Consider the following 25,906-nt stretch of genomic DNA (forward strand, 5'->3'; position numbering starts at 1 on the left):
GCTTGTGTGGCAAGAGATGTTGAGGCTGGTGAGTTTCTAAAACCCTAGTATATATGTGCTGTAAAATCGAATAAGTTCATATAAATATACTATTGCCACAAAACTTGCCTACATCAATCAGGAGAGAAGTTTGCAAGGAGCTAGGTTCACATTAGCTATCGTGAATTTAATTTTTCCAACAGTACTCTGATTATCAAAGCTTGGCTTGGGTTCCCTCAGGGTCTACTATAATTTAGTGTCAAGGATAGATGAATAGTCGAAACCAGCCATCACAAATTTGTCTTTGGTAATTTGTGTTTGAACCCAAAATGAGTATTTTGACCTGACAAGGCGTGTCTTGGAGAAATTGAGCCAATGTCAGTGGCTCAAGCTATATATTGTCGACAAGTTCGAAATATTATTTAGAGGCTAAATAAAGCCTACCTGCGGAATTATGGAAGATTATGCAAGCTGCAAGAAAAGGCACGCTCATGCGAATATTCATACTCCATTCAATTAAGGAATATGACATGCATGCACGTGGGGAAATATTCAAAATTTCATGGTGGCCAATAGGGAAAACCTATCATGATTCCATTAGTGCTTAATTGGAAAACCTATCATGATTCCATTAGTGCTTAAATGGAAAACCCATCATGATTTGTTTAAGGCCAACCACTATGGCCTGGTATCCTATATATAGAGGCTACGACGAAGTAACAAGACACACAACTCATCAATTAATCTCTACGATTATCCAAGCCTCTTCAGAGCAACCTCTCTCCTTCTCTTACCGGTGACTACACTCCAGTCCCAGAATCCTTAGGAGCCGACTGTAAGTGCCACCAAATAACCCTCTGTCAACGTGCTTCGGTCCTAGTCTCCTCGGGAGCCGACTGTAGTACCGCGACCACAACGGTTATGGAACCAGCCAAGCAAGGGTAACGCCCTTGCAAACCAGCCAAGCCAAAGTCACGCTTTAGCAAGTTCTCCCCACTTCCCAGTGATTTTCGCTCTGCTCGATCTACGACGTCGAGTATCGATCGTGTGATTTCAAAGAAGCTTAGCAAAAGTCCTCACCATGAGGCACAAAGAATCCTGTGACGAGGTTGGTGCTCTCCTCGTCCATAATCACTCAAAAGAAGTCAGGTCAAGGGACACCCCCGACAACCGCACCTGAACGGTGCTGGCACGCCCCCGTAAGTAAAGAGACTGTTGACCAGCTCAAGAAAAACTGGAGCCAAACAATTTGTCGACCTTCTCCCACAATCAAATCATTCAAAATAGTCGAAAGAATGTATCAATCTCCAAAAATAGGCAATGGACTCAAGTTTTGACAAAATTCATAACTAATCAAATCCCCATTCAGAAAAATTAGATTTACAAAGTTAAATATCAAGAGTTAAGAGCAGATTGTGTACATTTTGTCAAGCAAAAATAAGATTTACTTAGTTAGTTAAGAAAAGATAATCATATGAATAATTGAACAGACTTGGTACGTTTTACTAATAAAGAAAAGGTCCTTGACCCAAAGCACTAAAATAAACAAAAATTATCTTACTTACCCCAGCAACAGATTTTTGTTCTCACATTCACAATTTAACGTCAAATGACAATTTTTCCCTCAACCAAATTAAAGAATTACAATCACTGTCACTCAACATCAATATCTCTCTTATCCCACATTGACTCACTGAGCTCGTTGTCGTCGAAAATCTTCGATAAGCTTATCTTCTCTCTCTCTCTCTCTCTCTCATCCATCTCACCGGAGCCACCACTCTCATCCATCTAAACTCGTCAAATGACAATTTTTCCCTCAACCAAATTAAAGAATTACAACCACTGTCACTCAACATCAATATCTCTCTTATCCCACACTGACTCACTGAGCTAGTTGTCGTCGAAATCTCCGATAAGCTTATCTTCTCTCTCTCTCTCTCTCTCTCTCTCTCTCTCTCTCTCTCTCTCTCTCTCTCTCTCTCTCTCTCTCTCTCTCTCATCCATCTCACCGGAGCCACCACTCTCATCCATCTAAACTTTGTCCTTGTCCTCTTGCTATTGTCTGCCGCTTTCTCAGCAGAAATATCGCCGGCAACGACTACGATGGCGATCGCAGCGGCATTTCAGCTACTGTTGCTTCTCAGCCGCAAGAGGTGGTCAAATCAATCTCGTCCACGCAACGTCAGTGGTACGAGTATTCAGATCTGATGGTGTACAATGATCGTGTTGTTAACAGAGTAGGCTCCATGAGAAGCAGCAGCTCGTACTTGGATCTACGATAGGACTCCAAATGGGTCGCCAGATATGACCAGTGGGGATTCTACGATGATACCCATGTCAGCAACTATCGGGTTCTGGACTCCGATCAGGTCTGGCAACATCGCCGTCGGGCGTCTTGGCATGAAGAATATGATGCTAGGGGACGTTTGCTAGAGTAGTACTCTTCTTCTTCTCTGTGCTTATCTTGGTCAAAATTCTGGACGCCGACTCCTTTTTTTTTTTTTTTGTGTGGTAAGCTGTGGGCAGAAGTCCCAGAATAAAGGAAAAAAAAGTTTTATTATCTCGTAATAAAGGTCTATTGGGGGGTAATAAATGTTTTGAATTGATGTAATTTTGTTTTCCTTAATCAAAGTTTTATTTGTCTAATTTTAGGGAGATTAGTTCCTATTCTGGCAACCGAAAGTTCTATTGTGAGGCAATAGACGTCTATTAGTGGGCAATAAACCTCTCCGGCCCCATATGAGATCTTCGACAACCTCTTTGGAGACTTCCGACGAGGTTTCATAAACCTCTATTGCCCCCCAATAGAGGTCTATTGTCTATTAGGGGACAATAGAGGTCTATTTAGGGGCAGTAAACATTTCCGACGACCTATAAGATCTCTGGCGACCTGTTTGGAGACATCCGGCTAGGTTTTCAGAGAAGTCTTGTGGGTGGTGGCCGGTGACTGGATTTCGGTGACCGGAATGCGGTGAAGTCTTCTATGGCTTTTCTCTCTTCCATTTTTCCCCCCTCTCTCTCTCTCTCTCTCTCTATATATATATATATATATATATATATATATAACAAAGAGGTGAGGGTAAAATAGTCTTAAAAAAAAAAAATTGGGTATTAAGAAAAACCTTATTAGAGTCTTCATGGGTAAGAGAGAATTAAAAAAACTTAATACAGAAAGTGGAGAAAAAAATCCCTAAAATTAGGGTAAATGGACAATATAATGTGCATACAAGTAATTAATGCTAAGAAAAGAAAATTAAACCAAGGGTGCAGTTATTGTCACCCTATCATTTTCTTTGTTCACCCTACTTGCTCATTACCCTACATTTTAATTTCAATTATTAAATTTACATATGTAACTCATTTCTCTTTCCAAGAATATCATTATATGATATACCCAATTAAAAGAGATTTTTTTTTATAACTAAAATCTCTCATTTAATTTATACAAATAAAAAAACGAAAGTATATTAAAGTTAAGAGCAATGAAGAAGAGATTGAGATTTTTCTTTTGTGTTTTAAATTTTTACTTTTGGTGTTCACAAAGAGTATTGCAAAAATTTTGATGTAGTTAACACTAATAATTTTTTGAATTGAATAACGAATTCATGATGAGGAGGTAACAAAAAAAAAAGCGTACTAAATTCAAATTTAGGTGGAGAAGATGAAGCTTAATGTTATCCAATGAGAAATTAAGTAGTCTTTCTATTTAAATCATTGGTCATTTATGAATTTTCTGAACATATCAACAGCCAAGCACAATTAAGGTTATAGGAGATCTGGGAGGAACACCCAAAAAACCCTAGTTTGAGAAGTTTGCTCGTCCGGCGGCGCTCGGGGTCAGGGAGGTTTGCCTCGCCGCTAATGGGTTGCTGCCGGACGGGAATTGCTAATTGCTCTGAGAGGTCGAGAGATAGAAGTTGAAACTCAAGGTTTTGGACGGGTAGAGGTGGTGAAGTGCTCTTAGTGTGGTTGTGTTGTGCACGGTGGCAGACTTCGGCGTCGGCTCTTCAGGTCACGGTGGCAACGTGGTTTCCAATAGGGAGCGGTGGCATGGTTCTGGGGATCATGCGGCGGTGAAGATCTGGTGGATTCGGGCGGCGTCTTCTAACTCTGGAGAGGTGCGCGGTAGGGTAGGCCATGTGTGATGGTGCATCGTTTCGCTATGTCAACCGGAAAGGCTTGGTTGGGGCGTGGTCAGCGCAGCACAAACACGGAGGACTGGTGGTGGTGCGGCACATGCAAACACACTTGGGTGATGCTATTTGGGCCTGACTCCAAATCCTGCTGGGCTTGGTAGTTTGGGCTTTCTCCTCCTGTACTACCCCATTGGGCCTTTCATTTGGACTAGGGGTTTGGGCCTTTAGTTTTCCAGTTTAGTCATTTTGATTTTAATAATTCCCTACTTTGTTAGGGAACTATGCTTCTAGTTTTTCTAGTTAACGTCATCGAGTCTAGTTTACTCTACCTATTTACTATGTAGTAATTACTAGTCTATAGGCATCCTCTACGAGCATAGAACCGTCAAATGATTGGATCTAATCTATGTATCACTGTGCTACTACCACAAACTCTTTATCTACTCATCGATGGTAGAGGGAGGATATGTAATGGCCCTTTCTGGCTTTGGATGAATGATAGTCGCCCGATTTGGGCTTGTTCAAAAAAGAAAAAAAAAATTGGTCATTGTTTAAGTAAATCTAGAATATGTGTCTGGTCCAAACTCTAGGTTACTTGACCTAGTTGTAATAGGATTTTGAATTAGAGATATTCATAGATATCCGATTAATTGTACGATTATCTTTCCTTGTACAACTCTGATTCTATGTTTTGTAATCCTCTATATAAAGAGCCCCCTATTATCAATGAAATGAAGACTCAATTCTTTCCCAATTTCTGTTTTCCTTAAACACGTGATCAGCACGAGCCTTAACCCTAGTTTCTAGAAGCCAAAAACCTAAAAATCCTTTTTCCCGTTCGCTGCCATTCGTTGTGCACCTCTCCCATGTGCCCGTGCGCCTACTCTTGCTGTAAGCCTCTGCCGCTACTCGCATGCCCTTGCAACACCGCATCCACCTAGCACCGGCTTCTACCAGGATTGCAAACCAGTTGCAATCATAGCTTAGGATCAATAACACATCTCTGCAGCCCAACGTCGCAAGCCAGCAAGCAGCACACAGCGCAACCTGCCAGCGGCAGCCCCTCGCGCCTTTTGTCTGTCAGTTTCAAAAACTAGGATTGATAGCAGTCTGCAATCCTATAACAAGGATCGAAACTACACTGTAATCCTACAAATCGGTTCACTTACACTAGGACTGAAGTTTGTCTGCAATCCTACAAGTCTGTCCGCCTAGGACTGAAGCTTGTCTGCAATCCTACAAGTTTGTTTGCCTAGGATTGAAGCTCGTCTACAATCCTACAACGAGGATCGAATACTCTCTACAATCCTAAGATGTATGTTTTACTAAAGGTTCCCATTTTTGAAGTTTTTATTATTTTTTTCTTCTTTTTCTCGGGGACTTGCAAACTTCTTTCTTCATCATAGGGGAGACCTAATTAAGCCGAACTGTGGGGGTTCATGCTCACTCCTAGCTTGGAGCTTGTTGAGATCTCCAAACTTAGAGTTTGTAGAGAATTTATGATCGACCACAAACATCATTGTTTTGATCTAATCCAATATCTCTTGGAATCGAATTTCTTGGAAGCGACAATGCTCGGAAATTCCTAATTTCTTAGAAGCGATTACGCTCAGAAATTTTATATGTTTTCGTGGTAGCTTTATCGCTCCGAAACTAACCCTAATTTCTTGTTCTCTTTCAGGATGAGTAACCTAAACAGATTGGACTTCACTCCATTGGGAACAATTGGCTCTGGATATCACAAGTGGGTTCGTGATGTCTGCCAGTATCTCAAGGCCGATGGAATTCTGGATACGATTCTCGAGCCTAGCTAGGACGTGCTAACTATTGAGCAAGCTCAAGCTTTGGAAGCAAATAGAGCAGCCTTAGAGGCAAATAAGGCGAAAGCCATCATCCTAATAACTAGTCATATGGATGATTCGCTCCAGTACAAGTGTATGAATGAAGAAGACCCCAGAAGGCTGTGGATCTCACTCGAACAAAGATTTGGCAATGTCTGTGACTCCCTGCTTCCTGACATAGAAGTAAGATGGCATAGCCTCCGCTTCTGTGATTCCAGTCAGTTCTTGACTACAACCCAGAAGTACTTCACATTAAATCCTTAATAGAATTCTGTAGTAAAGAGATCATAGATGCAATATTGATTGAGAAGACTCTCTCTACCTTCCCCGTCTCTGTATTGATGGTTGCTAAGAACTATCGAATCAATGTTACTGCAGAACGAATAACAAGGTTTCATGAGCTTATTGGAGCTATGAATGTCTTTGAAAAGCATGACAACATCTTTGTGAAGAATTATAATTCAAGATCCGTGGAAACAGAGCATATTCTGAAATCCAATTATAGTCGCGCCCCTAAGAGAGGTCGCCAAGAGCGAAACCCTAATCTTAGGGATACTTCTGGATATTCTGGTCTATATAATCGCTCTACTTGGGAAGGTAACCGCCAAATAGAGGTCAACTTGGAAAGAGAGAGGGAGGCAACGCCTCTGGCCATGTTGGTGGTGCCACCAACACTAGGAGCCATCTAAATGACGATTTCAAAGCTCATCAATCAATGGAGTCTGAACAAAGAGATTTATGTTCTCGATGTGGAGTATCCAGTCATTGGACACACATTTGTAGAGCTTGTGAAGAATTGTCACCGCCTACAAAGCATATTGTGAAGCAAGAGAAGCTCACTATATGGAACAAGAAGATCAAGAAGATGATCTAGAGTGAAGGGTTGAAGACTACAAATCTGGCCGGGATCAATAGATCGCCAATTCTGTTTAAGTCTTTATTTTTCCAAGAGATGTAATAGCCAATTGCCATATACTTTGTAGTAAATGCCATTGGTTTAGTTTTTCTTCACATAAGCTCATCCAAAATGAGTATGATGTCTAGGAAGGTTTTGAGATAAGTGGTACTTAAGCGAGCTTTGCTCCACTGACATCTCTCTACTCACCTGGTCATATTTACTTTGGAGTTACTGAAAGAAGTCAATTGACTACTTTTGTTTTACATTAGCTAGCATTTGGATTAGATTCTCCTAATGGTTAAGAGACAATGATGTACTCCCTTGGCTTATGAATAAAATTTTGAGTTCTTTTCATGACTCCATTTTGATTCTAAGCATATTTCTTTGCGACTACGATGGTTGGGCCATCAGTATTAATTCAAGGACATGGAATAGCCCAAGTTCCTCTTGCCAAATGATATCTTGATTACTGTCACAGAAACTCTCTACGCTCCTAGGGCAAATCGCACTTATGAATAGCCAAAGGATTCCATGCGAAAACTCATGTAGAGAAGGGAAATGAGTTCCTTTGTAATACCTCTAACGATTGCGAACAAATGTGTATCTTAGAGAAGTTTATGTGTCTCTCTGGTGGACTCTATGTCACTATTCGAGCTATTAAATCCAATAAAGTCATGAGAGAAGATCTCTTGAATTTAGACACATATTGGCTTTGTCACGACAGGATAGGTCATCCTGGTATTGATATGATGAACCGTCTACTAAAGACTTCACATGGACATCATTTCTTTCGAGCGAAATGAAGCATGAATCAAAAGTTGATTCTTGGACTAAGTGTGACCGCCGCCGGTGTCCACCACCAGCCTAGGGCTGGCATTGTCCTTATCCATGATGCCATGGATAGCATACATCATGGTGATGTAGCCCTAGGTGATGCTGAAAACATCAACTTTGTTTCAAATAGCGTTTCAGACGCTCAGGCCCAACCAAAATCCTCATTGGTTGCTTCTAAAGCCTCTTGCTCATTTTACAAAGCCAGTTCCTTAGGGAAGTTAGGACTGAGACCATCCTATGCAAAGGATATGAAAATACTCATTCTGTTCTTACATAGAATCCGTAGGGATTTTGTGGACTAGTTCAACCAACTTGCGGACTTTTAAATATCTCATGATGTTGGTTGACAAGCAAACACGCTAGTCACTTGTTGTGCCATTGTCCACTTGTAATGCTGCTAATACTACACTTCTAGCAAATATCATATGACAACGGGCTCACTCCCCAAATCATCCTATTCAGTCAATTGGATTTGACTATGCTAGAGAGTTTACATCGAAGACTTTCGATGGATATTGCAATGGGACTGATGTTGGACATCATATTCTCATGAACACACCCAAATGGTCTCGCGGAACGACTACGATGGTAGTCAGGACATTGGGGGGATGCAATATCGCATGCAGCTATGCTAATTCATCTACGACCCACCGCCACTCAATCTATCTCTGCGTTACAGCTAGTGACTGGGTACAAGTATCATACTTACGCATATTTGAGTGTGCCATTTATGTGCCAATTGCGCCACCACAGCGCTTTATGATAGGTCCTTATAGACGAATGAGCAACTACGTTGGATTTGAGACTCTGACAATCGTCCGCCACTTAATGCCCTTGCAAGGCGATCTCATTACCGCTAGATTTGTGGATTGTCACTTTGATGAGATAGTCTTCCCGTCGTTAGGGGGAGATAAGAACACGGATGTTCAGTAGGAACGACAGGAATTGTCGTGGCCTGTCCCCACTATGTCTCATCTCGATCCCTACTAAAGTGACGAGATCACACATATCTGCTGCAAACATGCCTGCAAGGATGGATGTCCCTACGAGAGGAAGTAGCGCCACCCTACACGGAGGTAGGTATGGCGCCAATGCCAAAGAAAGTGGCACTCCGGCGTCACAGGCCATGGCCCCAGCTAGGATATGTGGGAGACCCGTGGGTTCGAAGGATACTTTGGCACATTCCAATCCTTTGATCATTAAGACTCAAAATCCGTCCCATGAGAATCTTCCGGATTATGGTTATCGTTGGGGGACGCCTCAACGTCAGAACCTATTCTTGAGAAGATAGAACTCTATGAAAATAATACTAGTGTACATAAGATGTGGGATAGAAACTCCATCATAATTGATGATGTAGTTGCGCATAAGTTCATTCAGTCCGATGATATCGAACCACGCTCCGTTGATGAATGAACGCCAACGTAGAGAAATTTGGCCTAAATAGAAAGATGCGATCCAGGTTAAGTTTAATTCTCTAACGAAGAGGAAGGTTTTCGAGCCAGTGATGCCAACACCTCCTAACATAAAACCTATTGACTAATGGGTCTTCGTTAGAAAGCGTGATGAGAAAAAGAGATGGCAATCTCACCTTATGGAGAAATACTTCTCACAAAACGCCCTGTAATTGACTACGATGAGATATATTCTCTCGTAATGGATGTCATTGCACTCTACTACCCTGTCAGTTTGGTAATTTCCAAATAACTGATCATGCAGCTTATGAATGTGGTCACTACGTATCTCTATGGGGATCTAGATATGGAATATACATGAAGGTTCATGGTGGACTTCATTTACCCAAGTCTAGTGGCTCTAGATCACGGAGCTCGTTTGCAATAAGATTGAAACGCTCACTAAAGTGACTACTTGATTGGGAAGGGATATGCCCGCGCGTTTCCATAACAAGTCTTGAATTCTATCGCCGTCCATATTGGACATAATCTTCATTGGAAGCCTTTAAAGAGTTAAGGGAAACCGCTGAACACTTGAAATCCGAGTTTGAGATGAAGGATCTTGGGAGAACATGATTATATCTCAGTTTGGAACTTGAGCATCGTGTTGATAGATGCCTAGGCGTTTTGACAGGGTCAAAGCCTCCAAGCAACCCATGATTGTCCGTAGTCTTGATCCTGAAAAGGATCCTCTTCATCCAAAGGATGATGACGAAGATGTGCTAGAGGTAGGAGTGCCTTACTTAAGTACAATAGGTGCATTATTGTAGTTAGCTCAATGCACAAGATCAGACATCTCATTTGCAGTAAACTTGTTAGCTAAGATATAGCTCTACGCCAACGCGACACCATTGGATTGGTGTAAAAGATATCTTTCGGTACTTGAGATGTACGATTGATGTGGGCTTGTTCTATCCCTATAGAGAGACGATGGATTCAGACCCATCACACACCAGGAACGCCACCAACACTGGCCTGCATCCGCTATCTCCATCCCAAAACGACATGTGTTTTGGAAGGTTTGCTGATGTTGGGTATCTCTCTGATCCACACAAAAGTCTTCCCAAACTGGTTAAGTGTTCACCATGGGTAAAGACTATGATATCTTGGAGGTCTACAGAATAGACCTTAGTTGCTATACCTTCGAACAATGCAGAGATTATTGCTCTTCACGAAGTGGTTCGTGAATGTATATGGATTGGATCCATAGTTACGCATGTTCGAACAATTGTAGTTTGAAGTCTACCACAGATGAGCCTACGAGCGTATAGGATAATGTTGTTTGTTTTGAACAAATGAAACAAGGCTACATCAAAAGCGACAACACCAAGCATAATCAACAATAACAGACTCTCCTCAAGATCAAATTGAACTAGGTTCGATCTGAGGAAAGTATGACAAACTTGCTCACTAAGTCATTGCCTAAATTCCACTTTCGAGAAACATGTTGGTAGCATCATTTGTGGAAGTTATCCGAACTCCCATGACCGTTGTCATCAGGTGGAGATGCAGACATCAGGGGGAGATGTCTATATGTATGGTCTCGAAACGTGAAGGGTGTGTTGTGCTCTTTTTCTCCTTCGACCAAATTTATTTTTGTCCCACTGAGTTTTTGTTACTTGGCAAGGTTTTTAATGAGGCAACGAGAGGAGCACCACATTTGGGCGACACAATGAGGAGTGTTTAAGTAAATCCAGAATATGTGTCTGGTCCAAACTCTAGGTTACCTGACCTAGTTGTAATAGGGTTTTGAATTAGAGATATTCTTGGAGATATTCATAGATATCAGATTAATTGTACGATTATCTTTCCTTGTACAACTCTGATTATATGTCTTGTAATCTTCTATATAAAGAGGTCCCTATTATCAATGAAATGATGATTCAATTCTCTCCCAATTTCTGTTTTCCTTAAACAGTCATTTATTTATTTTTCCTTAGAAATTTGTAACTTAGAAAATTAATGTACTTAGTAGTCATTTTACACTTGGATAGTATAGTCTTTTAATAATTCAAATATTTGTAAGGTGAACTAAGAAAATGATAAGGTGGCAATAGACGCAACCTTTTTTTTTTTAAAAGAGGGCTAGTACGACTGCCCTTAAGCCTTGATCATTACTGAAACTGCAGAATACATTGGGGGGGGGGGGACTTTATACCTGAACTCCAAATTACAATAAGCATAAAGAGCATATTCCAAAATAATAACGGAAGTCTCTACGAAAAGCATGTATTCTACCATGCACCAATTAGCGAAGAATGCACTTTTGGCTACTCTATTCGCTATACAAAAGTGGTGACATACCGGAAAGTAAATGCTTACTCGAAGTCATAATAGACGCACCCCTTAAACCAATTAGATTGCATATAAAACAAATGAACACAGAACTTCTTGTTTGTGAAGCTAATGAAGTACAACTATGTCACACAACCTAATCAAAACTTGATTAGTGGTGTAACTGATAGTGAAATTTTATTTTCTAGCTAATTGGTTCGGCCATTAGTTTCTCCCAATTAATATTTCAACTCCATATAGTAGCACTTGTTGCTCAAGTTTGAATATAGGCGTAATCATATTGATATTTCATCATATCTCTTCTATTGTTACTTCAAATACAGTAGTCATCATGCTAAAGTTATGTTACTAGTCATCCCATTATTTGGCCCTCCAAAAATTATGACCAAAATATCACGAAAAGAGTTTACATGAGAATGAGAAAACAAACCAGATTACGAATAAAGAGCATATACCTGAACTCCAAATTACAATAAGCATAAAGAGCATATTCCAAAATAATAACGGAAGTCTCTACGAAAAGTATGAATTCTACCATGCACCAATTAGCGAAGAATGCACTTTTGGCTACTCTATTCGCTATACAAAAGAGGTGACATACCGGAAAATAAATGCTTACTCAAAGTCATAATAGACGCACCCTTAAACCAATTAGATTGCATATAAAACAAATAAACACAAAACTTCTTGTTTGTGAAGCTAATGAAGTACAACTATGTCACACAACCTAATCAAAACTTGATTAGTGGTGTAACTGATAGTGAAATTTTATTTTCTAGCTAATTGGTTCGGCCATTAGTTTCTCCCAATTAATATTTCAACTCCATATAGTAGCACTTGTTGCTCAAGTTTGAATATAGGCTTAATTATATTGATAAATTTCATCATATCTCTTCTATTGTTACTTCAAATACAGTAGTCATCATGCTAAAGTTATGTTACTAGTCATCCCATTATTTGGCCCTCCAAAAATTATGACCAAAATATCATGAAAAGAGTTTACATGAGAATGAGAAAACAAACCAGATTACGAATCTGATTTCTTAGTTTCAGTGGGATGATAAATGTATCAATCCAAAAGGGTCGACTAATAGCATTTCATTCCTTGGCAGACCAGTTTGAGCCCAGCAGGCCCACTGTCCCTCTGCGGGACCTATCAACCCAGCAGGCCTCACACACCAATTGACTTACGCATGAAAGCTCGGGTCACAAGCCCGCAGACTAAGCCCGATATGCTTCACTATCAAGCCCACTCCTTCTTTGGTCCAGCAGAATCAAAATAAAAGGAAAAAGGATTTGATATTGTAAATAGATTCACCATATCTAATATGTGTAATTAATTGCCAGAAGCATTTATTCACATAATTGTGTGATAAGTAATCTATTATATTACTAGCATGCAATTAATATCTCAATTGATTTATGATTTTCATTTATCCAATTTGTGAGATATTATTACAATTTGCTTTATTCAATATTTTTATGTTACTTGTCTAAATTTTCGCACTAGAATATATGTGTAGAAAATGCAGGTACCTAATGAACTAGAAGTTCTAAATGAACCAGTAGTTCATACATATATCGAACTTGTAGTTTCAATAATGCCGTTTAAGAAACTTGAAGTTTCCTTCATAAATTCACCACACATGATAAAAACCAGTAGATTTTACATGTCTAATTCGATTTTTCATACCATGTTATAGAACCTGAAGTTCTCATTACTTGCTTATGGATGATATTACCCAAAGCACTAATATTATTTGTTCCTTTCCTGTAAGAAATGTCAAATCTCAACATGTTTGACTTTGTTGCTTTGGAGGTTTCCGGAAGAAACTATCTAAAGTGGACTCAAGATGTGAAAATTCATCTGACTATAAAGAAGATGAGATCAACAATCGATATTGACAATGTCGTCACTGAGGCTTTTAAGGCGAGTGCCATAATGTTCATAAAGAAACATATGGAGAAAGCACTCTAAGTTGAGTATCCGATGAAGAGGATCCACAGACTCTTTGGGTCACTCTGGAAGAGTACGTTAACCATCAAATGAACATTTCCTTGCCTGAAGCAAGACATGATTTACAGAACGAAATTAGCCCATATGACTGTCTGCCACTTGGCCAAAGCCTAAGAGGCCACGTAATCAGGCTCCACGTGGTAGGAACCATGATGCCATAACTCAGCAAGCCCGAGTTGAAAGGAACACTGGTCCGGCCTGTCGCCACCAGAATCAACGTGATCTTTGTTATCGATGTAGAGGAATTGACTGCTGGTCCCGCACTTGTTGTGCGATAGCCGAAGCAGTAGATGAGTATTACGCCAGTCGCGGAACTCGAAATACCAACTTTATTAAAGGGTCATTTTCTATCGATTCCACACTAGAGATCATGGATTTTCAGGCAGTTAATGAACATACCGAGGATTAGAACTCGAAGACATGGGTATAATTGGCCCCTTGTGCCATATCTATTTCATCTTAATGAATGAAACATCTTCGGATTTTGGTGATTTATGCTTTCAATTATTTTGGACTTTAGAAATGTGGTTATGTTCGAATATATTTAATTCAATAAACTTATTTATACATGTGATCCATTGAATTAAATAAATGAATAGGCATATTTTGTGGGGAAGTTTGTTGTCTGGTTAAAAGTGCTATTACGCATACCATACTCCCAGATCGGAGATATTTTTCAAACTTATTGTCTATTCGTACCTCGGTGACAACCGTATCAGGCCAATCCAACCTGATAGAGGGTTATGGCAAAACCCACTGTATGTTGTGGTACTGAAGCTACCATTAATGAGGCCTTATAATCTCCACGTTCCAGAAGAATGTTATTGAGTATTAAGGATATTCGAACCAACAGTTACCATGTTGAAACCATTGAGAAAAATGAGTGGAATATCTTTGCATAACCTCTGAGTGTACGGCCAGAAGCGTACATTAGAGAAATTGAAATCTGTTAGCTAGAAGCTAAATAATTCAAGCAACTACTTGCTATGGCATGACCGTTTGGGACACCCAGGTCAAAGTATGATGCATCATATCCTCAACTCATTGCAGGTGCATCCCCTTCTGAATAAGGGTCTTGTATATAATGACACACTATGCCATTCTCGTTAAGAATATTTAATACTAGACCATCATATGCAAAGACTAGTACATACACCACCATTTTTCTGCACAGAATGCAAGGGAAATTTGTGGACATATCCAACCACCATGTGAACTAATTAAATATTAATGGTTTTGGTTGATGTAACGACAAAGTGATCACATGTTACACTATTGTCCGCAAGAAAACGCTGCTTTTGCTAAACTCCAACCCAGATCATGAAGTTGAGGATTCACCACTCGGATTATCCCATAAAGTCTATAAGACTTGATAATACCGGAGAGTTTACATTGAAGTCTTTCGATGATTATTGCATATCCCTTGGAATTGATGCTGAACATATAGTTCCCTATGTTCACACCCAAGATGGTCTCGCAAATAGAATCTTGGTAATGCGCACCAAGCTTTTAGTTTTTGCGTGGGGCTATGCAATCTTGCATGCAGCTATGTTGGCCTCTTGGAGGCTCACTGCAACCCAACCTTACTTCACGTTACAGCTGTTGACTGGGTACGAACCTGATGTTTCGCACTTACGCGCATTTGGGTATGCAGTCCACGTGCCAATTGTGCCGTCACAACGTACAAAATTGGGTCCTCAACAAAGGATGAGCGTGTATGTCGATTATGAATCCCATCCATTATGTGCTCTTTAGAGCCCTTGACAGACGATCTCTTTACTGCTAGATTTGCGGATTGTCACTTTGATGTGACAGTCTTTCCGCCGTTAGGGGGAGATAAGATCGTCACTGTTCCTGATGAACGGCATGAACTAATATGAAATGTCCCCACTATGTTTCATCATGATCCCCAAACCGCATGAAAATACTGCAGTGCGGAAAATTCTAGATCTATAGAGTACAGAATACAATATGCCAAACACTTTCTCTGATCTAGCAAAAGTGACGAGATCATATATACCTGCTGCAAATGTGCCTGGAAGGATAGACGTCCCTGTAGGATGTGTCATCCCAGATGGATGAGGTACGACCATGGCGGCTAACCAGTCATATGTCCCTGCCCAGAAGTGAGGTAGACCATTAGGTTCGAAGGATTCTTATCCCCAGAAGAGGGTAAACTTGGCATAAACGAATCCTCTTAACATCGCAATCTTAAACCGATCCATCTTATGAGATAAATCCGGATTATGGGTCTGTCCTAGAAGAGACAATGTTGGGGGACGCTCCAACATTTGAACCCACTCCCGAGAATAGAGAAATCTCGGTAAATTTAGTGAGATTTGGAATCGAATTGAGATTATCATCGATGATATATTAGTATTTGTGGTGGCCACCGAAATTATAATAAGCGATGACCTCGAACGCTGCTTTGTTGATCAATATCAACGAAGAAACGACTGGCCAAAAAGGGAATAAGCCATCCAGGTCAAATTAGATTCCTTGATAAAGAGAAAGGTGTTTAGACCTGTTGTCCCTACACCTCCCCATTTTAAACCCGTAGAATTTAAATAGGTATTTGTAAGGAAGTGTAATGAGAAAAATGAGATTGTGATACACAAGGCTCGTCTAGTGGCGCAAGAATTTTCTCAACGCCCTGTGATTGATTACGAGGAGGCGTATTCTCCCGTAATGGACGTCATAACGTTCCGCTACCTTATCAGTTTGGTAGTTTCCGAAAAACTGAATATGCAACTTATGAATGTGGTCACAGCTTATCTCTATGGGGATCACGATACAGAGATATACATAAAAGTTTCTGAAGGACTTAATATACCCGATGCAAATAGTTCTAGACCACGGAACATGTTCTTCATTAGTTTTGAGGAGTTCACTTTATGGATTGAAACAATCCAGACGGAGGTGGTATAACCGTCTAAGTGAATATTTAATCGGGATGAGATATGTGAATAATAAACTATGCCCATGCATGTTTATTAAGGAAGCAAGTTCCTAGTTTAGAATTATGGCGGTCTATGTCAATGACATGAATTTGATTGATACTCTTGAAGAGATCAAGGAAACCGCAAAGCACCTGAAGTTAGAATTTGAGATGAAAGGCCTTGGGAGAACAAATTATTGTCTCAACCTGGAGCCCGAGCACAGTGCAGATGAAATTTTGGTCCATCAACCAAATTATATCTAGAAGATGTTAAGATGATTTAATGAGGATAAAAGCAATCACACCCATGGTCGTCTGAAGTCTAGAGAGAATCGTATCGTCCTGTAGATGATAACGAAGAGATATTGGTGCCAGAAGTCCCATATCTAAGTGCAATAGGCGCATTATTATACTCGACTCAATGCCCTAGATAGGACATCTCATTCGATATGAACTTGTTAGCTAGATATAGTTCTGCGCCAACACGCCGCCACTAGAATGGCATTAAAGACATTTTTTGCTACCTTAGAGGTACAGCGGATATGGGCTTTTTCTATCCCTACGCATCTCGGAATGGATCAAACCCCTTTGATCCTCGGAATGATGCTCGCCTTGTTGGATATGCTGATACAGACTATCTATCAGACCCGCACAAGGTACGTTCCCAAACTGGTTATGTCTTTACCATTGGGAATACTGCAATTTCTTAGAGGTCTACGAAATAGACACTTATTGCTACCTCTTCGAATCATGCTGAGATACTAGCTCTTCACGAAGCAGTATGTGAATGTACATGGCTAAGAGCAGTTACAAAGCATGTTCGAAGCACATATGGACTGAATTCCACCACTGATGAACCAACCATTATCTACGAGGATAATGCTGCTTACATAGAGCAGATAAAGACGAGTTTCATCAAAGGAGACAACTCCAAACATATTGTATCGCAGTTCTCCTTCAATTAGCAACAACAGGAGCATCAGAAGATTGAAGTTAAGCAGATTTGATCTGAAGACAATCGTGCAGACCTCTTCACCAAGTCACTACCAAAGTCTACATTCCAGAAGCATGTCCAAGGTATTGGTCTACGTAAACTATCTGAATTACCTAACATGTAATTTTCAGGGGGAGTATCCTGAAGCATACTCATTTGACCATCGTGTACTCTTTTTGTCCTTCGTCCAAGGTTATTTTGTCCCACTGGGTTTTGTTACCTGGCAAGGTTTTGATGAGGCACATCTTTAGCATGGTCAACCCACTTATTGCATCCAGAAGATGCTTTGATTTGACATATATGCATTGCTCATCTTTTCCCTTCGACCACGAGTTTCTCCCACTGGGTTTACCGGGCAAGGTTTTGGTGTAGCAACTCTAATGCATCCCTCTCGTAGACATACTACCTACTTATAGTGCTGATAAGAAGACTCCACCTATCTCTAAAGCTGTGATACTACTAATCCACACTCAAACGCGTTGTGCTCTTTTTCTCCTTCAACCAAGGTTGGTTTTTCCCACTGGGTTTTTTATTTGGCAAGGTTTTTGACGAGGCAACTTAGAAGCGCGTAGCAGGGGCAACACTATTGACATGGAATATCCAAGGGGGAGTGTTGTAAATATTAATGTGGCTATTCATGTAATAGCAATTAGTGTTGCGTGATATACGCCAATTAAGATTGATTAGTGATTAATATAATATAATTAGCGATTGATTGATTGTAATCAGACGAGTAATTAATGTAATCGTTAAATAGTTACATTTTGTAAACCTGAGGTACTCCTATATAAACCTCATTGTGAGAAGAATAGAATCACTTCATTCTTCACACTCTATTTTTTGTGTCATTTCTCTCTTCTCTCAAACTCTCTTATTTTCATTTTACAACAAAAATATATTTTTTGATGGATTGTTAGACAATGAAATACTTGACGCGGCAAACTTTTTAACTCCAAAATTACTTCTCATAACTTCAATTTTGCACGAGGAAGATGAACCACTCCGTAAAGCATCGTACTTTGTGCTGTATTTCTCATCTTCTTCGGCAACACATCCATAAGTGCTGCAGTAACGGACTGCTGTTTCAATTCCACCTTCCAAGTTCTCCGATCTTCCCCACCAAGACCAATGGTCGCAACTGTAGAGAATTACGCTCAAGAAATCTGAAAAAACCTCTAACTTTGATAGTGATGAGATTGTACAGAAGAATTTCTCGTTCGAGCATCACTGCGGTTGCAGCAACGGCAACAGACTCGTCAATAACAAATGTAACAGCATTTCAAACAAACAATTTAGTAGTAAACCTCTAAGACCTTAACCCTTCATTAGAAATAATTAGATAAAAACTACAGTCAACCCACAAGAAAAAAGAGAAGAGGAAGAGCATTCAAAACCTATTACTCTTACATAAAAACACAAGGCTGTTGAAAGTCGAAAACTAAAGATTCTCCTTACCCTATTCCGAATATTGCGAACACTTCTTTGTCATACCCCCTAACAGCCAAAGTCACGCATTTTCATTGTTTCCTAATCTGCCTACATTGTGTTAAGTTTAGGGAATCCATGGGGATCTATACACAAAAACTGATTAAAGTGCTGTCATTCTCTCCAATCCCACATCTTTCTCCTTAATTTAGTAGCCTCTTAACATCCAGCTCCTGATCAATGCTTTTGGCTTGGTTATATAATGACTCGAACGCCTGCATACACACACTTGAAAAGCCTACCATCGACTCAAACACATGTGGAAACCCCATCTGCAAGTTATTTATGGTCATGGATCTTGTCACGCTCACAAACTTTTCATGCTTGCTCTTCTCCTCTTCTGCTTTTACTCTCGAGTTCTCCACCTTTGCTCGCTTATCAGCGACTGGGTTCTTTGCAGTAGTGCTAGAGGAATCTAGCATTGAGAAAGGGCCATGTTTGGACTCAAGTGACCTAAGTTGACTTGACTTCCTCTCGAGCTCTTTAAACGCAGATTCTGACTTCTTTTTTTGCTTGTTTTCTTCGGCTTGTTGAACTACAATGGCATGCACTACAGTTAAAAAGCTCTTGATTCCTTCAGATGCTACTTTGTCTGGGATCCGATCAACTGCATGGTGCCATTCTTCACAGAACGTGTAAATTCTTGATTCTTGACTTGTTCTTGGTAAAGGATTTCTCCTAAACTGGAAGAGGCTAAGCCGGAGCCATCCTGTAAGGGACTGGATATAGTCACATTGAGCCCTGACCAGGTTGCAAAAGGACTGGTGCCATTGCTGGACATGAACCTCGAGCTGGAGAGTTGATTGCCTGTGAATCTCAGACGTGGGCTCAGTAGATGGTATGGTGTTAAGGTATTTGAGTTGCTGAACTATATGCTTCTGGACTTGGTGGCACTCATACATGGTTCTCCACATACACATCAATCTACAAAAGAGCAAGCAAAATAGTCATATATTTCAAATGTAAACAAAATGACCTTAAATTGTCCAGTTTATGGACTTCACACCCCAAAATCCTCGAGTATTGGACTTGAACCCATCTAATTGAAATTGACATTGAGAAGGGTACAAGTCAAAAAGCTCATTAAATTGACATGCACAAAATGTAAAGCTCACTAGCAAGCCTAGTAGGATCTGCTACCTCATACAGAATTAAGTCTCACTACAAAGCTTTGGATGTAGTGACCCTAAATCTGTTATAAGTTAATAGGATAAACAAAGTAACAACAGAACTTATCCAAAAATAAAAAATAAAAGAAATAAAAACTACAGTAGAAAGATAGCACATTATAATTTGTCACAAGTTTTCTATGGGTTTGTGGCCCTTCTCTGAAAAACATAGTACATTCATGCCCAGAAAAATTGTCTTATTGTCTTTCACAGTAGTACATCCATAAAACAAAAGCAAAAAAACAGGGGCATAAAACAACCACAAAAGCAGTCAAAAGTAAATGTTCAACACTCTACATTCTGACCCAATATATCCGAGTTGACTTAAACTCTGCTGAGCCAGAAATTTTAAACCTTCTGGCAATTAATTGGAGCACAGATGACATAAGGAGCAAAAATTAGGCAGAATTGAAATGAAGACTAACCCTTTGACAAGCTCAAGTAGTTGAGGGTACAACTCTGTGTCCCTTATCTTGATGATCTCAGCAGAAGTTGTCTCAATGGCCTGAGAAGAAACCATCATTTGTGACTCCAACCTTTCCACCTCTTTCTTGGTCTTCTCAGTCTTCACATAGTCTGCTGCCCTCTTCATCTCTAACTTCTTCAATGTTGACACCCTCTTCTCATGCTCTGTCTTTATTGTCTCTGCCTCCTGAAATTCACCCAAGAAAAACAAACATAAAAATCTCATGGATTTTACATGATCACATTGAATTAGTCTGAAATCACCAAAGTAAAAATGAATAAAAAGTTTACCTTGACCTCCTGGAATAGTTTCTTTTCCCAAGCATAGAGCCTCTCCACAGTAGAACAATGGCTGCTATGTACCACACCATCAGTCCCAATTTCACTGCCTAAATGACTTAACACCATTTCGTCACAACCCATTTTCCCGAAACCATTGAGTTTAGGACTCGAACCCCATGTCCATGTAGATGGAGTACTCAAATTACAACCATGGTTATATACTTTACCTGCAGGAAAAAACACCAAAATTATTATTATTTTCTCTCAATTTTCTCAGCAACAAACAGAGCTAAACAAAACGTGAAAATTTCAAAAACTAACACTTACCTCCTTTAATCTGAGAAGAAAATCCAGGAGTGGGAACTTCCAAGAGAAACGAGAGATGGCCACCCGCATCGGCAGCTTTAAGAAAATACTCATCAAGCTCCTTAATGATCTCCACCAGATCCTTAGCATTCCTGGACACCACCATTGCCATCGAGCTAGCCTCACTGTCCTTCGAAAACCCACTAACAACAGAAGGCGGCGCCACGGTGCTTGCCGCCCCGGTGACAGTCGTAACCACCGCCTCCGACGCGGTGGTCGTAGCCTCCCATTCCTCCTCGGTCACCGACCGAGACGAAGCCGGCACAAAAGGGTCCCAGAAATCCCACGTGGACGACGGCGGCGGCGGCGGAGGCGGCGGCATGGCGGTGGAGGCTGTGGAGGTCCACGTGGTCTCGGAGCTTGGGCTCCGCGGAGGAGGCGGAGGCGGTTGAAGCGGAGTCTGTGGGGTTTGAGGCGGCGGCGGCGAGTGGTGGGTGTGGTTGTTGAGGTGGTGGGACTGGTGTTGGGTTGGGTGGGTGGGGTGGTGCTGGTGGTGGAGGGTAGTTTCGGCATTTGAAAATTGGAGCAGAGCAGCACCTGTGCTTCGGAGAGATCGTAGGTACATGGAGTGTGAAGCCGACCAAGCTTGTCTTGCCTTGACCAACTGCTTCATGTACCTCTTTCTCGATTTACATCTCGACACCATTTCTTGTCTCTCGATTTTCGAGTAACAACAACCCATCTTGCACTTGATTCAACAGTTTAAAACAAAAACAAAAAAAAGGAAAGGAAGAAGAACAGGGTTTTGAGCAAGAACACCAAAAAAGAAAAAAGAGTGGGGCTTTTGAGCTAGTGATGAAGCTTGGATACACTCATTAATGGCGGATCAAAGGAAGTCAATCTGTGACACATTTTTCAGGTAAAGTATGATTCTTTAGGCTCTGAAAATCTCTCTTTCCAGACAGAGACAGAGACGGAAACACTTACCTCCAGAAATATCAAAACTGTTATACTCAGTTGCAACGTTGTAGCTGATGCAGGTTTTTTTCTGGGTTAGGAAAAACTACATTTGCCCAGTTTGACCTGAAACCCAGTTTGTTTTGATCTAAGACTCTCTCTCTCTCTCTCTCTGGAGATTTGGGAATTATCTAGGATGTGTTGGAGGAAGATAGGATAGGGTCATGGGGGGGGGGGGGGGGGGGTTGAGGTGTTCCAGAGACAATAGGCCTTGGGCAGAGAGCCAGTGTGCATTGTATATTTGAATTTTGGATGACCAAAGTACCCTGACCTTGTGTTTGGATTTACAGCACTGACTTGTTTGTGAGTCAGTGACCAGAAACTGAACAGTCATGAGTCTGTCAGTATCCAAAAGTACAGTTCGACCGTTTATCTTTTTTTTTTGGTTCAACGAAAAATGGAAATTTCTTGATAAGAAACTTTCGTACAAGTTGCAAGAAGATATGTTTGCGCCTCCATTGGCAATTTGCCATGGCAATATTAAGAGAACTTGGTTGTATAAAACGGTGGAGATCCAAACCCCTTTCAAAAAAAAAAAAAAAAACGGTGGAGATTTTTCAATCATATCGGTTTATCCGTTAAGTTTTGGATCACTATATACACTTTAAACATGATAAAATCAATGATATGGTATATAAAATTTTGTTACGGTTAGATAAGTTTAATTTCTTCATTATTCATATGTGGTGAGAATTCAATTTTCATTATTTTCACTTTATGTGTTGAACTTAAAATGAAATTTTATGATTCATAGTTTGAAATGGGAAAATGCTCATTTACCTAATTTTAGCTTAAAATTTGTCCACTTGCTCCACTAACTGTTTTTTAACCCCGTTTACCCAAAACACTCTAAGGGATTATTTCCCCTTTACCCAATTAATTCTTTTTTTCTTCTTTTTATTTATTTTTGGGACTTTTTTGCCCTCTCCCCCCTCACCGATTTCTCTCTCTCTCTCTCTCTCTCTCTCTCTCTCTCTCTCTCTCTCTCTCTCTCTCTCTCTCTCCAGACGACGTCGGATTTCTCTCTCCCTCCCTCCATCCCTCCAGCAGGTCGCCCACAACGCCTGCTCTCGCCATCGCGGCACCGAAACTCATCGTCGTGCTCTCCGCGGCCAGGCTCGACGCCAAGCCAACGGTCCTCGACGCTTAGAAGCTCGGCGAGGCCGGGGTTGACCTTATGAAGGAATCGACGACGGACTGAAAACTGCTATCTGCTATTGTGCAGTCATAACCATAAAAGTTGTTACATTAGTGCCCCTAGTAGACTTTGTATTGGGGGCCAATGATGACTACTTTATTTATTGACGGACTGAAAACTGTTATTCCAAAGTAAACGTAGTGTTAAATTGCAGTAGTCGATAAATGAAAAAAATTGTGTGGTTTGTGTCAGTCTAGTAGGGGGCAGTAGACAGAATATTGACTCTCAACATGTGGGTTTTTAGACATTATCTGTTGTTTTGAGTGTGAATAACTTCTATAATCTGTGAAACATAGGAAGCGGTGTAATGTTTGATGGTCTATTGGAGGGCAGTAGACACATTAGTGCCACCCAATAATGTCTTACTTAGGAGATAGTAATCATCTCTTGTTGATTTGTTTGTGATAAAGTGCAATACACTGTGAATCCTTGAAATTGGTGCAAGTTTTAATGGTTTAGTGGGGGGCAGTAGACACATTACTGCCCCCAAATAATGTCTTCGTTTTAAGTCAGAACCCTTCACTTAACTATCATTGACAGATTATTGTACTTTAATAAACTCAAAACAACATAAGACTTATCAAAACTCTAATTTCAGTGATTAATTAACCACAGTTAAGAAATTAATGGGGGGCAATAATCTGTCTATTACCCCCCAATAGACCACAGTTTTGACGTCGTCCGAGACCTGCAAGGGAAGCCCAGACCCGATTCGGGCGTGGAGCTTCGGAGCTTCCCTGACATCTGACGAATAAAACCGACGAAGCCCAGACCCGATTCCGGCGTGGAGAGCTTCCCGGACATCTGACGAACAAAACCGGCTAAGCCCAGAGGGGTTGGGATCGTGGAGTTAGATGGCTTCATTCTCTGGTGGTCCGACGGTGGGACGGAGCGGCGACGGTGGAGGCCGACATCGACGGTGGAGTGGTGGGCGTGGTGGCTCAGAGAGAGAGAGAGAAAGAGAGCCTGAGACGAGGTTAGAGAAAGAGAGATCGATGAGGGGGAGGAGAGAGAGATATGAGTTTAATTTGTTAATTAAAATGAGGGCAATACTGTCAAATACTGTTAGATTGGGTAAATGGGGTTAAAAAACTCTTTGTGGAGTAAGTGGGCAATTTTTAGCTAAAAATTGGGTAAGTGGTCACAGCCCCGTTTGAAATATTATAAAGCTCATTTTTTTTTAATAAAATTGATAATATTTCTTCGAGAGTGCTCAGCGATCAAGATATACTAAATGACTCTTCTAACAACACTAAAAATCAAAATAATCCTACAAAAAAAGACATTCAAACATATATTATGGGTTCGTTGCCTAAGTAGTAATCGATTGAAGCTGCATCAATAAATTCTTTGCTTTGCTTATGAAGCATTTGATTAATTTCGAGCTATTGTTCATATTTCCAACACTTTTAACGTCATTTTGATTTTTTGAAATATTGGCCCCTAAGAATTAATGAAATTTCCTGGTTCAATAATGTCTGTTGGAGTATTGTGTAAAATTAAATTCTGAGCATAAGTCAAAAAGTATCCTCTTCCTATATTGAATGAAACAGTAAAATTTGTTAAAATAGCAATTTTACCTTGGGGATCCTAAACCCTTTGAAACCACAGTAAAAAATGGTCTAGTCAGATTGTACTCGTCTCCCAAGTTAATTTATCTTCGAGGATCAAGAAAATCATAGAATAGCTCAAAAACAACCATTAAAATAAGAGCTAGATTAGTACTAATTAATTACGAAGGACAGCATTATTCTTCCCAGTATATTCTAATACCATATGATCTAAACAAAAGTTTTGTTTGATTCGGGATCAGATGGCATGGCAGAAGGGCATCATTTGGGGCCTTAAATCTTATTTTCTATCTCCTTGGTTCTTCTGGAGAACAGTGAACAGAGCATTTCTGGGTTTCAAAGTGGAGCAACGTCCCCTTTTGATCTTCCATTTTTATATTACAACCTCTACTTTGTTGTTCTGTCACCACATGCTTTATGGGCCTCTTCATGCATATGTTAATGTTATTGCATAATTCTTTTACCCAGAAAAGAAAAAGTTACCAAGGTTTATGCAGCAAATAATATTACTACTTTACCAGAAAGGGGAATGCTAGGCTCAACCGAAGGGTGCGGTTGGGTCGGCCACACCTCAATCCGAGTCCGCCACGTGTTGCTTTCTTTTCTCAATTTGTCTCTTTATATTAAACAATAATAATAAAGGTTAAAAATAACTTATCACTTTCCTACTTTGCGCTCCCCCTCGATCGTCAGATTTCCCAACTTCTCCTCTCTCTCTCTCTCTCGCCCTTCCTACCCAGAGACCAGAATCATCTGCAATGTTTTGCTTTGTCTTCTATTCTTCAGTAAATAAATTTCAAATTTTCAGTCCTCATTGCCTTCACATTAAGCAAGCAAAACCCAATTTGTATTTCATCTTTTCCTAAATCGCAAATTTTCAATCTTTGCAGTGCTCTCTTTGAATTTTCAAATTCCCAAGATCTTCGCAATATCCAAAAAACAAAATCAACCTAAAACAATCTGACCAAATAAAGACCCAAGAAACAAAATCATCTAGAGAAAGAGAAACACAAGAAACCCGATTCAT

General features: G+C 40.3%; 1 protein-coding gene across 2 annotated transcripts; it reads right to left on the reverse strand.

Moving 5' to 3' along the window:
- Window positions 1-18,677: 18,677 nt before the first annotated feature.
- On the reverse strand, window positions 18,678-22,279 carry LOC112187194 (protein ALTERED PHOSPHATE STARVATION RESPONSE 1). 2 transcript variants are annotated; one of them, XM_040514700.1, is made up of 5 exons: window positions 22,081-22,279; window positions 21,115-21,994; window positions 20,797-21,014; window positions 20,466-20,692; window positions 18,678-19,795 (listed from the first exon to the last, which is right to left on the reverse strand). In XM_040514700.1, the coding sequence occupies exons 2-5, from the start codon at window positions 21,833-21,835 to the stop codon at window positions 19,015-19,017; spliced, it is 1,947 nt and encodes a 648-aa protein (XP_040370634.1). In that variant the 5' UTR covers window positions 21,836-21,994; window positions 22,081-22,279; the 3' UTR covers window positions 18,678-19,014. The 2 variants fall into 2 exon arrangements, with proteins under 2 accessions (XP_040370634.1, XP_024181648.1); XM_024325880.1 differs by having other exon boundaries at window positions 21,115-22,279.
- Window positions 22,280-25,906: the final 3,627 nt, after the last annotated feature.

The sequence above is a fragment of the Rosa chinensis genome, chromosome 2 (assembly GCF_002994745.2).
Source record: "Rosa chinensis cultivar Old Blush chromosome 2, RchiOBHm-V2, whole genome shotgun sequence".
NCBI classification, from domain to species: Eukaryota; Viridiplantae; Streptophyta; class Magnoliopsida; order Rosales; family Rosaceae; genus Rosa; species Rosa chinensis.